General features: G+C 45.9%; 1 protein-coding gene across 3 annotated transcripts in view; it reads left to right on the forward strand.

The window, feature by feature from the left end:
* LOC311239687 (ceramide synthase 2-like) overlaps positions 1-16,978 on the forward strand; it is a 149,170-nt gene that overhangs the window by 54,539 nt on the left and 77,653 nt on the right. For all 3 annotated transcript variants that reach the window (XM_084328092.1, XM_084328091.1, XM_084328093.1), the window contains exons 5-6: positions 10,005-10,062; positions 16,728-16,778. In XM_084328092.1, the coding sequence (XP_084184218.1) occupies positions 10,005-10,062; positions 16,728-16,778 (109 nt within the window). The remainder of the gene's footprint in view (positions 1-10,004; positions 10,063-16,727; positions 16,779-16,978) is intronic.

Genomic DNA, 16,978 nt, shown 5'->3' on the forward strand with positions numbered 1-16,978 from the left:
TCCGCCGTCGGAACCCTGCCATCCCTGTAAGCAGCTCTGGCCCTCGCCCTGTCCAAGGCCTTAACCCTGTTCTCTGTCCCTGTCTCCAGCCCGCCTCCCCGGGCCTCTGTCCCTGTTCCCCCTCTCCAGTGCCCCTGTTCCTGCCCTGACTTTTTGCCCTGGCCCTGTCCCTTAGCCTTAGCCCCTTAGCCTGCTCGCCTCTTAAAGGCACAGTGCCACATTTTTCCCTATTTCTTTGTTTCCAGTGTTTTTGTGTTCTCCCTTAAAGGGACAGTGCCGCTTTTTGTTATGTATTGAATAAATGCCCTGTTTTGGCTTACTCTCATACCTGTCTTGTGTTGTGCGATTGGGGTCGGTTACAAACCATAACAGTACGACCCGACCCGTCGACGACCCCAGCCAGCACAGACAGTGTATGTGAGTTTGCCCTTTTTAGTTCCCTCTAACCCACTCTAGCTCCCTCTAGCTCCCTTTAGTTCCCCTTTTAGTTCCCTTGTTAGTTCCCCTGTTAGTTCCCCTGTTAGTTCCCCTGTTAGCTCCCCTGTTAGCTTCCCTGTTAGCCTCGTTAGCTCCCCTCTTAGCTACCCTGTTCTCCCCACTGCTAGGACTGCCCCTTCAGCTAGCAAGGTCAGTCTCCCCACTGCTAGGACTGCCCCTTCAGCTAGCAAGGTCAGTTCCCCACAGCTAGGACTGTCCTTCCAGCTAGCTTGTTCTCTCATGCTGGTCCAGCCCTGTCTGCTGGCCTAGCTCCGGCAGCTAGCGCAGCCTCTATGTTAATGTAGCAGTACAGCTAGCATAGGCCCTGTAGCTAGCAGTGCCCTGGCAGCTACCCTGTCCCTCTGCTAGCCCCACTTTAGGTGTAGCTTCCCCTGCTAGCATGGCCCAATTTTTTTTTGGTTGTTGCTTTGTCATGTCCCCTGCCCCGCTGTCCGATTTTTTTGGGTCGCCCGGTGGCTCCCGTGGAGGGGGGGGGTACTGTGAGGTTTCGCCTGTTCCCTGGACCTTTAATTCCCTGTCTCCTCACCTCACCAGCCCCCACCCTTGCGATGTTTTACTCTCCTCTGCTCTTCTCCAGCCCCCACCCTTGGACTACCTTTCACAGCTGTTCTTAGTTTATGATTAGCGCCCCAGAGGGCTTTAAATACCTGGACCTCCCCTCCAGTCCTGGTCGGGTCGTTCTGTATGCTGGTTCGGTGTTCTGGACTCTGTATCTTTATCTGTGTTCAGTGTTCATGGAGTCCTGGACGTTACCATCACCTGCCGCGTCTCCGGCGTGAGACGACGTGCCAGCCACCACCACCTGTCGCCGTTTGCCTGGAGTGGGACACCGTCTGCGCTCTCTAATCCTCTACGGGAGGTTTTCCAGTGTTCCCACTCCAGACGTCAAGCCGGCGCACATCGCTTCCTATTCCACGGGAGGATGCGTCTCTTCGCCCCGGTTGCCTGGGACCCCGGTGTTCTGCGCTGCCCGTCTGCAGCTTCCGAGGGGTATCTCCGTGCCAGGCCTGAAGTGGTGTTCCCACTCCAGACGTCAAGCCGGCGCGCTCCCACTCCAGACGTCAAGCCGGCGCGCTCCCACTCCGACGTCAAGCCGGCGCGCATCGCTTCCTAGTTCCACGGGAGGATGCGTCTCTTCGCCCCGGTCCTCTGGGACCCCGGTGTTCTGCGCTGCCCGTCTGCAGCTTCCGAGGGGTATCTCCGTGCCAGGCTTCCGCCGTCGGAACCCTGCCATCCCTGTAAGCAGCTCTGGCCCTCGCCCTGTCCAAGGCCTTAACCCTGTTCTCTGTCCCTGTCTCCAGCCCGCCTCCCCGGGCCTCTGTCCCTGTTCCCCCTCTCCAGTGCCCCTGTTCCTGCCCTGACTTTTTGCCCTGGCCCTGTCCCTTAGCCTTAGCCCCTTAGCCTGCTCGCCTCTTAAAGGCACAGTGCCACATTTTTCCCTATTTCTTTGTTTCCAGTGTTTTTGTGTTCTCCCTTAAAGGGACAGTGCCGCTTTTTGTTATGTATTGAATAAATGCCCTGTTTTGGCTTACTCTCATACCTGTCTTGTGTTGTGCGATTGGGGTCGGTTACAAACCATAACACTTTTGTACAACTATTTCATTAGCACTCAAAGTGATTTTTCTTTATTGTGTAAGAAACTTCAGAATGTTACCCTTCAAAAGAGACCAGACTCATGCATGTGCTATGAGTATAAAATATAATAAATCGCTAACTACTTTGCAATCGTCAAAAAATAAATAAAAAAAACTAGCCCCATTTTTGCCCGATCATTAACACTTTGGACGCCAGCAAGCCATCCTTGTACTCAATGGGCCACCGCTTTAAGAGATAGGGATGCGTGGCGGTGTTTGCAGGGCTATATCTATATTCTATATTATAGCTATGGAGACAATACTATGGCTCATTTGACATCAACTATCCATCGTTCAACATGTGAAAAATAATAATTTTTTTCATGTATACATTCGCGTGTTATACCGTGGTGAATATTGTATAGTTTCAGAGTGATCCTGGCTAATTCCTGAAAACGGCGCTATGGAGCAATACGTGAATTTTGCTAAAAGCTTTGGCGTTGCTCGCCTGGACACGCTATTATTTCCAATTCAAAGGTATATAATAGGTTTCAAAGAAGAGAGTCGATCCAGGCACTCAAAAAGATGTAAAATCCAGAGGGAGAATGGTTAAAAAGCCTTTATTAAAGTGGCTAAGTCATTAAAAACGAATCAACATGTTTCGACCATAGCGATCTTCATCAGGATCTGCATTCCCGGTGATCCAAGAGCACCTTAACCTCTATTGAACTGAGCTAACCAAGTTCTCCCTTCTGAGCACCTGGTTGTTTTCTCTCCTGCTTACGGTATATAATAGGTATTATGTTTCATCATGAAAGGGGGGGGTTGTTTTTTTATGCTTTTATCGTCAGCAATGGCATACGTTTTGGAGTACGTTACATATGATCGTTGCGATCGATGTGAAATCATGGTTGGATCAAAGTAGGATTGATGTCATAATAGTCTCCTTACCTTTACTAGGAGGTATCCCAAAAACAATATTCCAATTGTCTGATCGCGATTTCCAGTATTGGTGTCCATTGGGTCCCCGACATAATCCGGCACAACACATGCATCGAGGGCCATTGGATGCATTTCAATGTGATCGGGTGAACGGCTAGACTTGCCTGAACCAAAATGCTGCGCCCGGAGGGGTTTAGATGTAACACGCTGTGCAATAAGGTTTCAAAGGGTGGGCGATACTGCCACCTAGCAGGATGCGGCCGGTATTGCACTCTAGCAATCTCAGAATGATTTCCTATGGTAACGAGGTCCGTGAACCTGAAATGAATAAAAAAATCGAATAAAAGATCTATATATCTAGGTCGTCCTCGGACGGGCCCTCAATCGGTGCTTCCAGTCATCCCGATCCTCCATGCATCTGGCTAGCTCGCCGGTGCTTTCTGTTCCCGCATCTCTCCTGAGTACGTCCACGTAGGTTAACGTGGGACGTCCTCGTGATCGATGCCTGTGTGTTGGTTCCCACAGCACAGGTTTGCTGGTTGGCATCTCATGGTGTCTCTGGCAGTGACCTGCCAGCCTCATTCTCCTGACTGCCACTTTATCGCTCACCTTTAGCACCCCCCCATACAAGTTTGCATTAGTGACATGCTCATCCCTGTTGATGTTGAGCACCACACGCATCATTCTGGTGTAGCACCCATCCAAGGACTTCTGCAGGGTGGGCTTCAAGGTCCAGCATTCACTGCCATACAAAAGGACAGACTCAACTGTTGCATGAAAGAAGTTGAGCTTGATTTGACGGGGGAGGTTGGATTTCCACACACTGGTCATGCCGTTCAGAGCCCTCCATGCAAGTGCCTTCCTCACTTTAAGGTCTTGCTCGGACGAGTTGACCCACGAGCCCAGGTACTTGAAATCACTGACTTCCTTTAGAGCAGAGCCTCCTGTTGTCCTTTTTAAAAAGAAAAAGAAATAACAATGAAAACCCGACTATCCTCGGGTCTGGCGCTCAAAGTGTTAAGTGGTTTTAACTTATTGTATACATAATATATTTACATTTCCTATCAGCGAAAGTCCAAAACAAACAGCGTGACCGGGAGTCGGACTAACTATTGTACATTTTCATAAATATGACGATATATGGCTATAACATAACGTACAATATGTACCTTTTTCCTGTGGTCGATAAGTACTTTATTTACATATTTTAAGTGAGATGGGACTGAACATTTTCATGATCAAAGCAAAGAAGCTTCTGAACTTGTGCGGCATCCAATGACATGTCTTATGGGTTTCGTAACCTTTGTCTATGCCTTGTCTCCATTAACTGTGTTCAGTCTGACTGGGGCTAGCCATGGTCTAGCGTGGTATGGTTGGGTTTGTGTCTCCATTAGCTATGTTCAGCCTGGCTGGGGCTAGCCACGGTATGGTATGGTATGGTATGGTCAGTGCCGTCTGGGAGAAATGCGAGGCCCAGTGCGAGATTTAAACGCGAGGCCCTTTTTTTAAAGTTAAATAAATTTTTTATTAAATTTGCTCGCCCTCCCATTGACTACAGCGCCGGCACTCATGCGCTAAATCGTGCGCCCCCTGCTGGCACTCAAAGTGTTAATTAATCTTTTTAATTTATTTATAATTTTATTTTTTTGGGCAGTCAACGTATTCTTAACACTTTCAGTGCCAGCAGGGGGTGCACGATTTAGTGCTTTGAATGCCCACCATCCACTTCAATGTTAGCGTTAATAACGCCTAATCTATGTTTTAAATTATGGCTATGTGTCTAATCTGCCCGTCGCTTATCAATGACTCGTTTTCCAGTCAACATTGTCGAAGCGGATAGTTTTTTTATCTGTTAATTTTTGTTTTATAGCATTTTGAAAAGCCCTCGTTTTCAAGGAAAATAAGAAGATTCCATGATAAAAGACATTTACTGGAATATTCTAGAATACACAAAAACGTTGTCATTTTCCGGCCTATTTATGAATAGTTTTCAAATAAACGCTAGATTATCGATAGTATATGTGTACGTATGCACGCTGGGGCCGCGAGCTGAAAATCGATTATCTGAGATTTCATCAGCGATCGCGCACACACACACACACACACACACATAGGGGACACGTTGATATCTCAGCGAATACAACTCTGATTATCCCAAGACTGGTAAAATAGATTCCTTACCTCAGATCAGATGTTCTCCAAAAAGATCATTCCAATTCCTGATCGCCATTCCAAAAATCGATCACTACTGTCTACTATCGATTGGCTACTGTGAATATATATTCCAGGCTGATTCCCGTCCCGCGATGACTTCCATGTTGAGCAGACAGCTTGCCAGCTCAGGGAGCCAGCTGGCTCCGCCTCTACATATCGACTGATCCCAGGTCAGTCTAAGCGACTGACGTGCAGTTACTCAGGGATAGACGATAGGGGGCGCTTTTTTCCATTCTGAGCTGCTGGAGGAGCTGCTGTACCAACAGGAGACTCGGTTGATGAAATATGAAATCAGATCGCTAATAAAAAAAAAAAAACGCTAATACACGTCATGGGCATTCAGGCATTGGGCTGATAAAACGTCATATGACGTGATGGGCACTGAAACTGTTAAATAATAGCGCTGCCCGAGGCTGGGCATATACAGTCAACGTAATATAAAAAAATGTATTTGTTTTTCACTCACCATTGAAGATACTTTTATACGTGGGAGGAAAGTGTTACTCCTTAAGTTGCAGCTGGAACACACCCAAGTCTGACAGAGAAAGTAACGTCAGCTAGCAGTACTGTAGCTGGCAGTCTCCATCCCCCCTGGCTGAGCTAAACACCGACTGGGATGAGTTGCATTAGCTACTGAATTGCTGAAAGGGATATAAGTTAAAGGAAAACAAGCGACCCTTTTCCCCGGTGCGCGGTTGTGCTGAGAAGCCCGAAACTGCCACGTGAGAAGGTTTAAGCCATTCCGTCGTATCTTCGTTTTAGTCCAATCTTTGCTGTATCACTCCTCCCAAGAACTACTAGCTAACAGCGGCTAGCTGTGCTGTGTGTGTGTGGCTAGCTCCTGGCTAACGGCGGCTAGCTGCGCTGTGTGTGTGTGGCTAGCTCCTGGCTAACGGCGGCTAGCTGTGTGTGGCTAGCTCCTGGCTAACGGCGGCTAGCTCCTGGCTAACGGCAGCTAGCTGTGTGTGGCTAGCTCCTGGCTAACGGCGGCTAGCTGTGCTGTGTGTGTGTGTGTGTGTGGCTAGCTCCTGGCTAACGGCAACTAGCTGTGCTGTGTGTGTGGCTAGCTCCTGGCTAACGGTGGCTAGCTGTGATGTGTGTGTGTGTGTGACTAGCTCCTGGCTAACGGCGGCTAGCTGCGCTGTGTGTGTGTGTGGCTAGCTCCTGGCTAATGTCGGCTAGCTGCGCTGTGTGTGTGTGTGTGGCTAGCTCCTGGCTAACGGCAGCTAACGGCAGCTAGCTGCGCTGGTGGATGTCCAGTAGAATCTCTCCCCGACTGAACGTTCTAACACGCAACACTTTCTTCAGTCCATCTTCAGTCCATCTGCCGAACGACCTCTTCGTATACTTGGTATTGATAAGCTTACGGCATGCAGCGTTATTTCTTCTGCTCCGGTGCAATATTGGTATTTCATGTTTTCAAAAGTAGGATGCTCTTTTCTTGGCCAAGACGTCCACTCGCTGAAGAGACCCCGTACCTGTGGCTCCTCGTGGTGGGTGATTACAGTTCCTCTTCACATATCCGACTACCAGACCGACACCAACCAGCTCCCCCTAGTGTTAGTCCTCCCACGATGCTTTGCCGGGCACAAAAGTAAACGGTCCATTGAAAACAATAGCATATATCTGCAGAGCCGCAGAGCCCGGAACAAGTCAGACATATTCACGTGTCTACACTATTCTACAAACGTGTCTAATGTGAAATATATAAGCATGTAAGCAAAACTAGATTTTAGGTCTGTGATGGAAAGTGATTGTTTACATTATATTTATTTTAATAAAAAAATATATATATATATTTTATTTTTTTGAGGCCCCCCTTCTCGCGAGGCCCAGTGCGACCGCACTTCTAGCACACCCCTAGCGGCGGCCCTGGGTATGGTATGGTTGGGTTTATGTCTCCATTGCATTTTTTGTAAACTCTCCTGTTGCTAGGCAACCTTTCAAAATTCACACCAACAACTGTGGTACACAAGCTAAACCATGAGGATATAACAGTCCTAGCCAGCGTTAGCTGAGGTCTGGCCAGGTTGTGAAAGGTGTCTGTCTCAGCAGTGGTCCAGCCACGTCTGTCCAGGTTCTAACGACAATGGAGACGCTCGCTGTGTGCCAGACAGGCCACAGCTCAACTAAACCCTGGCTAGTGGAGACAAGGCCAGACAGGCCACAGCACGACTAAACCCTGCCTAGTGGAGACAAGGCCAGACAGGCCACAGCACGACTAAACCCTGCCTAGTGGAGACAAGGCCAGACAGGCCACAGCACGACTAAACCCTGGCTAGTGGAGACAAGGCCAGACAGGCCACAGCACGACTAAACCCTGCCTAGTGGAGACAAGGCCAGACAGGCCACAGCACGACTAAACCCTGGCTAGTGGAGACAAGGCCAGACAGGCCACAACACGACTAAACCCTGGCTAGTGGAGACAAGGCCAGACAGGCCACAACACGACTAAACCCTGGCTAGTGGAGAAAAGGCCAGGTGCTTTCATTCAGAGATGGGGGTCTTGACCATGACGCCCTGAAGTCTTTCCCACAGAGAGACAGTGGAGTGTGATTATTGTCAAACCAGGTCTGCAGAGATCTAACACGCAACACTTTCTTCAGTCCATCTTCAGTCCATCTGCCGAACGACCTCTTCGTATACTTGGTATTGATAAGCTTACGGCATGCAGCGTTATTTCTTCTGCTCCGGTGCAATATTGGTATTTCATGTTTTCAAAAGTAGGATGCTCTTTTCTTGGCCAAGACGTCCACTCGCTGAAGAGACCCCGTACCTGTGGCTCCTCGTGGTGGGTGATTACAGTTCCTCTTCACATATCCGACTACCAGACCGACACCAACCAGCTCCCCCTAGTGTTAGTCCTCCCACGATGCTTTGCCGGGCACAAAAGTAAACGGTCCATTGAAAACAATAGCATATATCTGCAGAGCCGCAGAGCCCGGAACAAGTCAGACATATTTACGTGTCTACACTATTCTACAAACGTGTCTAATGTGAAATATATAAGCATGTAAGCAAAACTAGATTTTAGGTCTGTGATGGAAAGTGATTGTTTACATTATATTTATTTTAATAAAAAAATATATATATATATTTTATTTTTTTGAGGCCCCCCTTCTCGCGAGGCCCAGTGCGACCGCACTTCTAGCACACCCCTAGCGGCGGCCCTGGGTATGGTATGGTTGGGTTTATGTCTCCATTGCATTTTTTGTAAACTCTCCTGTTGCTAGGCAACCTTTCAAAATTCACACCAACAACTGTGGTACACAAGCTAAACCATGAGGATATAACAGTCCTAGCCAGCGTTAGCTGAGGTCTGGCCAGGTTGTGAAAGGTGTCTGTCTCAGCAGTGGTCCAGCCACGTCTGTCCAGGTTCTAACGACAATGGAGACGCTCGCTGTGTGCCAGACAGGCCACAGCTCAACTAAACCCTGGCTAGTGGAGACAAGGCCAGACAGGCCACAGCACGACTAAACCCTGCCTAGTGGAGACAAGGCCAGACAGGCCACAGCACGACTAAACCCTGCCTAGTGGAGACAAGGCCAGACAGGCCACAGCACGACTAAACCCTGGCTAGTGGAGACAAGGCCAGACAGGCCACAGCACGACTAAACCCTGCCTAGTGGAGACAAGGCCAGACAGGCCACAGCACGACTAAACCCTGCCTAGTGGAGACAAGGCCAGACAGGCCACAGCACGACTAAACCCTGCCTAGTGGAGACAAGGCCAGACAGGCCACAGCACGACTAAACCCTGGCTAGTGGAGACAAGGCCAGACAGGCCACAGCACGACTAAACCCTGCCTAGTGGAGACAAGGCCAGACAGGCCACAGCACGACTAAACCCTGGCTAGTGGAGACAAGGCCAGACAGGCCACAACACGACTAAACCCTGGCTAGTGGAGACAAGGCCAGACAGGCCACAACACGACTAAACCCTGGCTAGTGGAGACAAGGCCAGACAGGCCACAGCACGACTAAACCCTGGCTAGTGGAGACAAGGCCAGACAGGCCACAGCACGGCTAACCCCTGGCTAGTGGAGACAAGGCCAGACAGGCCACAGCACGACTAAACCCTGGCTAGTGGAGACAAGGCCAGACAGGCCACAGCACGACTAAACCCTGGCTAGTGGAGAAAAGGCCAGGTGCTTTCATTCAGAGATGGGGGTCTTGACCATGACGCCCTGAAGTCTTTCCCACAGAGAGACAGTGGAGTGTGATTATTGTCAAACCAGGTCTGCAGAGATCCTGACCTCTAACGCTCGGTGCAGAGATCCTGACCTATAATGCAGATCTTGACCTCTAATGGTCGGTGCAGAGACTCTGACCTCTAGTAAATCATGTGCTAAATTCACGGTTTTGTGAGCTGGGTCAGGACTTAATCTCAGAAGATGTCATTCGGTTTGGATTTGGAAGCACGATTTTGCCAACATATATACGTGAAAAGGGTCTGTTGTAGACATGAATTGTAAAAATGTTACGTCCATTTTCTTTATTGTTCATTTGCGCATGCGGGTCAGTTCAGGAGCGTGGCCAGTTCACACTGGAATCTGATATTGGCCATAAGAAATCTGATCTGAGCAATAAATTGGGCGCTAAGGCTTGCAGTGTGAACATAGCCAAAGTGGCCCAAATCAGAATTTAAAAGAGCAGATTTGATGTTATTTGTGCTGTTCACACTGTCATGAAAAGAACGGATCTGAGTTATGAGCAACGTTAGTCTGCAGTGTGAATGTGGCCTCGTTGTCCTAATAACGGTTTCATCATTTTGCAGCTGGCGATTCTTCTTCTACCTCACAGCGTTCCTGGCTGGACTCGCCTGCCTGGTCAATGTGAGTCTCAGTTTAACAAAGTTCTTAATAAGATTACTTTGATCTGTAATTGCCCTTTAATATGTTGTTGTTGACAGGCAGTGTTGCGTTACTCATATCAACACTGGTTGCACGCACACTAATGACGCCACGTGCATGCGCGCTCCCGGGCGCGTGCGTGCGCTCCCGTGCATGCGCATAAATGTTCCCTTGCATTAGCACAGACTAAAGACGGTGCCTAATTGCCTCTACGAATGGAATGTAACACATTCCATTCACAAGTTTTGTGTGAATGTATCTGAGAACGTATTTGAACACACCTGACGACCGGCGCTATTGATATGCAAAGTAGCCAGGTGGGTACTTAGCGAGTTGGCGCATCAGTCAAGTGCAGCGCATTTCTGTGTGCACACGCGTGCACATCCGTGCATGTGCGTGCACGCACTTCTGCTCACAAAGCATGGTTGCACGTTGTGCAACCCCGTCCCATGAGCAACGCATCCCTGTTGACAGGAAAGGGCGATTTATGCCAGTGTAATTGTTCAGTGTGATGTGCTCCAGGTAGTGTCGCGTTCTGGTCTGCTGATAAGGTTACTGGCCCTTTAAGAGTTTTTTCTAACTTCGCGCAAGTTTGTCAGTCCAGCTGTTTGACGTACGCAGCAGTTACTTCTCTCCCTTTGGGGAAGGTGTGAGTCAAATGACAGATGTAAGTACAGTACAGTATTTATGTTTCGTTTTGCCTAATTAATTTACTGCAGCTTACTTTGGACTAATGTTCATATTGATCCATTTCTGTTGTTTCTCTCTGCTAGTAGTGAGATGCCATTAGCCATGCCATGCTGGTTAGCTTAGTTGTGTTAGCTAGGCTATATAAATATAACTTGTCACTCGTTACTGTTAGTGCATTGAATGTATCTTTACATTTGGTTTACAGTGTGTGCATACTTATATTGTTTGCATGTATTGCATGAGTAATTTCCCTGCATACAGTCTATGTAACGTGAAACGGTAGGTTATATTAATAACTCCGGTTAAGTGATCGTCTTAGTTACTAGTTGTATTATATTATTAATAGATATTATTGTAGCTATAGACCACATGTTTATGACATTATGTTTATGTATGTCACTACTGTTTACTAAGGTATATTGTATTGTATTCCTTTGTAGAAAACCACACAAATTCCCAAATACAAATCCTTAACTGAAGCACGCCTCTTTAATTCTTTAATTAACCTCTTAACACTTTCATTGCCAGCCATGAGGTGCGCCTTACCCCCCTTGAATGCCACCACCCACTTCAATGATAGAGCTCTCATATTTGCAAACGCATAAACTATGTCTTAAATTATGGCTATGTGTCTAATCTGGCCGTCGCTTATCAATGACTTGTTTGCAGTCAACATTGTCGAAACGGATTGTTTTTTAATCGGTTCATTTCCGTTTTATACCATTTTGAAAAACGCTTGTTTTTTTATGTTTCAGGAAAATATAAAGATTCTGTGATAATCGCCCTTTACTGGAATATTCTGGAATACATAAAAAGAATTCGGCCTATTTATGAATCGTTTTCAAATAAACGCTAGATTATCGATAGTATGTGTACGTATGCACGCTATAGAAGCGAGCTGAAAAATCGATTCTCTCATTTCCTGATCAGCACACACACACACACGCACACACACACACACATAGGGCACACGTTGATATCTCTGTGAAAAAAGGTCTGATTATCCTAAGACTGGTAAAATAGATTCCTTACCTCAGATCAGATGTTCTCCAAAAAGATTATTCCAATTCCTGATCGCCATTCCAAATATCGATCGCGTTTATTGATCCAATGCTGGGTACTGGAAATATGTATTCCATGCTGTTCTGATGGTCCACAATGAATCCAATCCTCTCTGGTGACTTGCCCGAGAAGTAAAATGAGGAAGCAGGATTTTTCTTTTTTACCATGTGTTTCATTCAATCCATTCCAAAGGGGTGCAGTACAACAGGGAGAGACGATAGGGGGCGGTATTTTCCCAATGGAGCTCAGAGAGAGTTTGCAGCACTAACGTGAGACTAGATTGATGAAATATGAATTCAAATCGCTAATATAAACAGGCAACAAATGTGGATTTAACAAATGGGGATTTAATTCGATATATATATTGTATTACTATTGTAGCCACTAGAGCTCGCCAAAGTGCCGGTGGGCAAATCGTCCTCAAGTTAAGTTAATCAGAGTCACAACCCCCTAGTTTCCGCCAGCTCTTATCAAACGCACCTGTGGAGGCCCTAGACCTCCGTTTCAAAGTCCTTTCTGAAAATCAGCAGTTATTGTTCAGCAACACTGCTTTACACTTTACACAGTTACACGGTAAAAATGGTAAATGGTGCATTTATATAACAGCTTTTTACAATTTGTTCCTCACATTCACCCATTCACTCACACATTCACACACCGACGGTGGATGCGACCATGCAAGGTGCCAACTCATCAGGTGCAGTTAGGGGTTAAGTGTCTTTGCTCAAGGACACTTTGACACGCTGCCCGGGATAAGCGGGAATTGAACCGGGAATCGAGACTCTGCACACGCAACACAGATTAGATTAGATTAGATTAGATTAGATTAAAATGTAATGTCATCACAAGTACAGCACAAGTACAGTACGACAAAAAGAAGTCTGGCATCCAACCAGAGTGTAAATGTAACAGTAAAGTGCAACAGCAATGTACAGGTGATTAAACTGGGTATAGAATATATAAATGAGTACTACTGAGTAATAGTGCTAATCAGATGTACAGAGTTGTAGTATTAATATGTACAGTGATACAGGTATACAGACACTATGGTAGTAAGTCATACTGACCAACAGTGCAACACAGCACAGCCCTGCTATATATTCTATTCCACTGTATGTTTATTCTAATTTAGTGTATCTATTCTACTACATCCTGCACAATAGTACAGCCCTGTCCTATAATATTATATTGTAATTACTATTTTAATTTAGTTTATATATTCCATTTATTTTATTCCACCTTAATTGTCTGTCAATGTCGCACCAAACAACCTAAACAAATTCCTTGTATGTGCAAACTTACTTGGCAATAAAGACCTTTCTGCTTCTGAGTTGCTTGTGCCCCAGTAGCAGTGTGTACACCTGTAATTACAGTATGTACAGCAGTATGTTCAGTATGGACAGCAGTATGTATAGTAGTATGTACAGCAGTATGTACAGTATGTACAGCAGTATGTAGTGTACAGTATGTACAGCAGTATGTAGTGTACAGTATGTACAACAGTATGTACAACAGTATGTACAGCAGTATGTACAACAGTATGTACAGCAGTATGTACAGCAGTATGTACAGCAGTATGTACAACAGTATGTACAGCAGTGTGTTCAGCAGTATGTACAACAGTATGTACAACAGTATGTACAACAGTATGTACAACAGTATGTACAGCAGTATGTACAGCAGTATGTACAACAGTATGTACAACAGTATGTACAGCAGTATGTACAACAGTATGTACATATGTACAACAGTATGTACAGCAGTATGTACAGCAGTATGTACAACAGTATGTACAACAGTATGTACAGCAGTATGTACAACAATATGTACAGCAGTATGTACAGCAGTATGTACAGCAGTGTGTTCAGCAGTATGTACAACAGTATGTACAGCAGTATGTACAGCAGTATGTACAACAGTATGTACAACAGTATGTACAACAGTATGTACAGCAGTATGTACAACAATATGTACAGCAGTATGTACAGCAGTATGTACAACAGTATGTACAGCAGTATGTACAGCAGTATGTACAACAGTATGTACAACAGTATGTACAGCAGTATGTACAACAATATGTACAGCAGTATGTACAGCAGTATGTACAGCAGTGTGTTCAGCAGTATGTACAACAGTATGTACATATGTACAACAGTATGTACAGCAGTATGTACAACAGTATGTACAGCAGTATGTACAGCAGTATGTACAACAGTATGTACAACAGTATGTACAGCAGTATGTACAACAATATGTACAACAGTATGTACAACAGTATGTACAGCAGTATGTACAACAGTATGTACAGCAGTGTGTTCAGCAGTATGTACAACAGTATGTACAGCAGTGTGTTCAGCAGTATGTACAACAGTATGTACAGCAGCTCTCTCCTGCTTCCATCTCCCCTCTGCTGCCGATATATCAAAACTCATCCGGAAATCCAAGCCATCCACCTGCCAACTTGACCCCCTGCCCTCGGTCATAGCCTCCCTCCCCTCTCTCCTGCCCCTTAATAACTGCAATCATCCATTCCTCCCTCACCTCTGGTTCTGTCCCATCATCTCTCAAATCCGCTGCTTTAACACCGATTCTAAAGAAACCTGGACGGTTCAGACCCCAACACCCTTCAATAACCTCCGTCCCATCTCCAACCTGCCATTTCTCTAAAAAATCCTGGAAAAAGTAGTGGCTTCTCAGATTCATGCTCACCTCTCTAACAATATGAACAGTTCCAATCTGGTTTTCGCCCCCGTCACAGCTAAGGCTGTCCCCGAAGCCTGTTTTTGGGATTCGAACTTCGTCAGGGTTTTTCCGAACGGACGTTCGAACCTTCGTTTTTAATTAAAAAAAATTCAAATATTTTTTTTATATATAAATATCCTCAAACTAAATCCTCAATTTGAATAAAGTGATTAATATGATTAAATTCGTCTTTAAATGAGAATTTAAATCAACTTTCTTTAATATATATATAATATATATATAACTCATCAGTTTTTAATACTATAATATTAGTGTAGCCTAATCTTTATCTGCAACTGTGAAGAAAAACCCCATTGGTTTAAACAGAATGAATAGACACATACATTAAACAAATAAATAAAAAAATGTATTACAAATAAAAAATTCAAATGTTGATTTAGAATTCGAATGCCAACGTAACGGACAAAGGTCCGAACGTTCGATCGTTTGGGCTCAGCCTATAGTCACAGCACAGAAACAGCCCTCCTCAAAATCATTAATGACCTCTTAATGGCAGCTGATCCGGACTATTATCCATCCTCATCCTCCTCGATCTGAGTGCCGCATTTGACACCATATCTCACTCCACCCTCCTAAACTGACTAGCCTCCATTGGAATCTCCCACACATTCCCTAGTCTGGTTCCACTCATATCTCTCTGGTCGTACTCAGTTCATTCAGTTAAAATCATTCACATCCCATCCATCCCCCCTCTCCTCCGGTGTTCCCCAGGGCTCTGTCCTTGGCCCTATCCTCTTCATCATCTACGTCCTCCCACTTGATCTGATTCTCCGTAAATACAACATCAATTTCCACTGTTACGCGGACGACACCCAGCTCTATGTTTCCTCCAAAACCCACTTCCACCCTCCCTCCCTCTTCCCTCTGTGCCTCAAATCCTGGTTCACTTCAAATTTCCTCAAACTAAACAGTGATAAAACAGAGGTACAGTAGTCCTCATTGGCTCCAAGTCCACACTCACCAAGCACCCCAGTTTCACCCTCACCATAGACAACTCCTTGGTTTCCCCCTCCCCCCAGGTCAAGAGTCTGGGTGTCGTCCTCGACAGCACCCTATCATTCCATTCCCACCTTCGCAACATCAACCGCCTCCGCCCTTCACTCACTTCCAACAGCGCCGCAATCCTGGTCCACTCCCTTGTCAAATTTTTTTTAATGTTGTGGGACTTGTACAGCACTTTGTTCAACTTTGTCAGTGCTTTAAACTTTTTTAAATCTTAGACAAACGAAACACTTTGCTTTCATGAAATATTGTAAGCCGTCATTTGAGGCTTTATAAAAGCAGCACAATGAACACAAATCTGTCAGTGAATGGCGTAGTGGGCAAGGCGCTCGCCACGAATGCGGAGACGCTGGGCTCGCCTGTTCGAGCCCAGCGCTCCACATTGCTTTCAGTTTAGCTGGTCGTTCATACTAATACACATTGGCCGTATTAGGGGATGGGAAACTGATGGGTGGGGATCGGGCGTTGTGGACAGCGACTCCTACAGGTCGGTTGGTGCGCCTGCGCAGTAGAATCAGGAAGTGTCGGGGGCAGCGTGAGCCTCCCACGCGTTACTCCTCACCACTGAGAGATCGAGCTGCGCAGGTGAAAAGATGCGACTGCTGTTACCTCAAGTACCGGAGGGGACTTGTGCTATGTATGACTTAGTCCACATTGCAGCCGGCTTGTGGGAGGCAAGAAACAGCGTTCGTGACAGGGGAGGGTTGAATTGGATGATACGAAATTGGGATGGGAGAAAATATAGAAAATGGGAGAAAAAGTGGATAAAAAAAAAAAAAAAAATCTGTCAGTGCCGAGTCCGACCTCATCTTAAATAACAAACAGCATTGCTTGTTGTAGTTAACAAAGAGAGGCAGACTTGATTTTGCAAAAAACAAAAAAACTTTTTAAATTTTTCTTTTTTTAATATATTCGAATTTTATTTTCCCATTTGAATCCCATGCCCATCGAACGAAGCTTTGAAGTATTTAAGACAGCCCTATACAGTAGTATGTACAGCAGTATGTACAGCAGTAATTACAGTATGTTCAGCAGTATGTACAGCAGTAATTACAGTATGTACAGCAGTATACAGTATGTACAGTATGAATATGGTATAAGATCATGTGATGTCCGTCTCCTCCCTCCAGAGCGCCTGGTTCCTGGACCAGAGGGAGTGCTGGAGAGGTTACCCACGGCAGGTGAGCGGATCACCTGAGCTCACTTTCAATTAGTACAACCAGGCACAAAGTACACAGGGGTGTTGGAATCACTTGTGACTGCATGTGTGTGTGTGTGTATGTGTGTGTGCTAGTCATTAATTCAGCCAGTTATTCAGTCATTCAGTTATTCATTCATTCAGTTATTCATTCAGTCAGTCAGTCAGTCAGTCAGTCAGTCA

This window comes from Notolepis coatsorum (assembly GCF_963971535.1).
Source record: "Notolepis coatsorum genome assembly, chromosome: 13".
NCBI lineage: Eukaryota > Metazoa > Chordata > Actinopteri > Aulopiformes > Paralepididae > Notolepis > Notolepis coatsorum.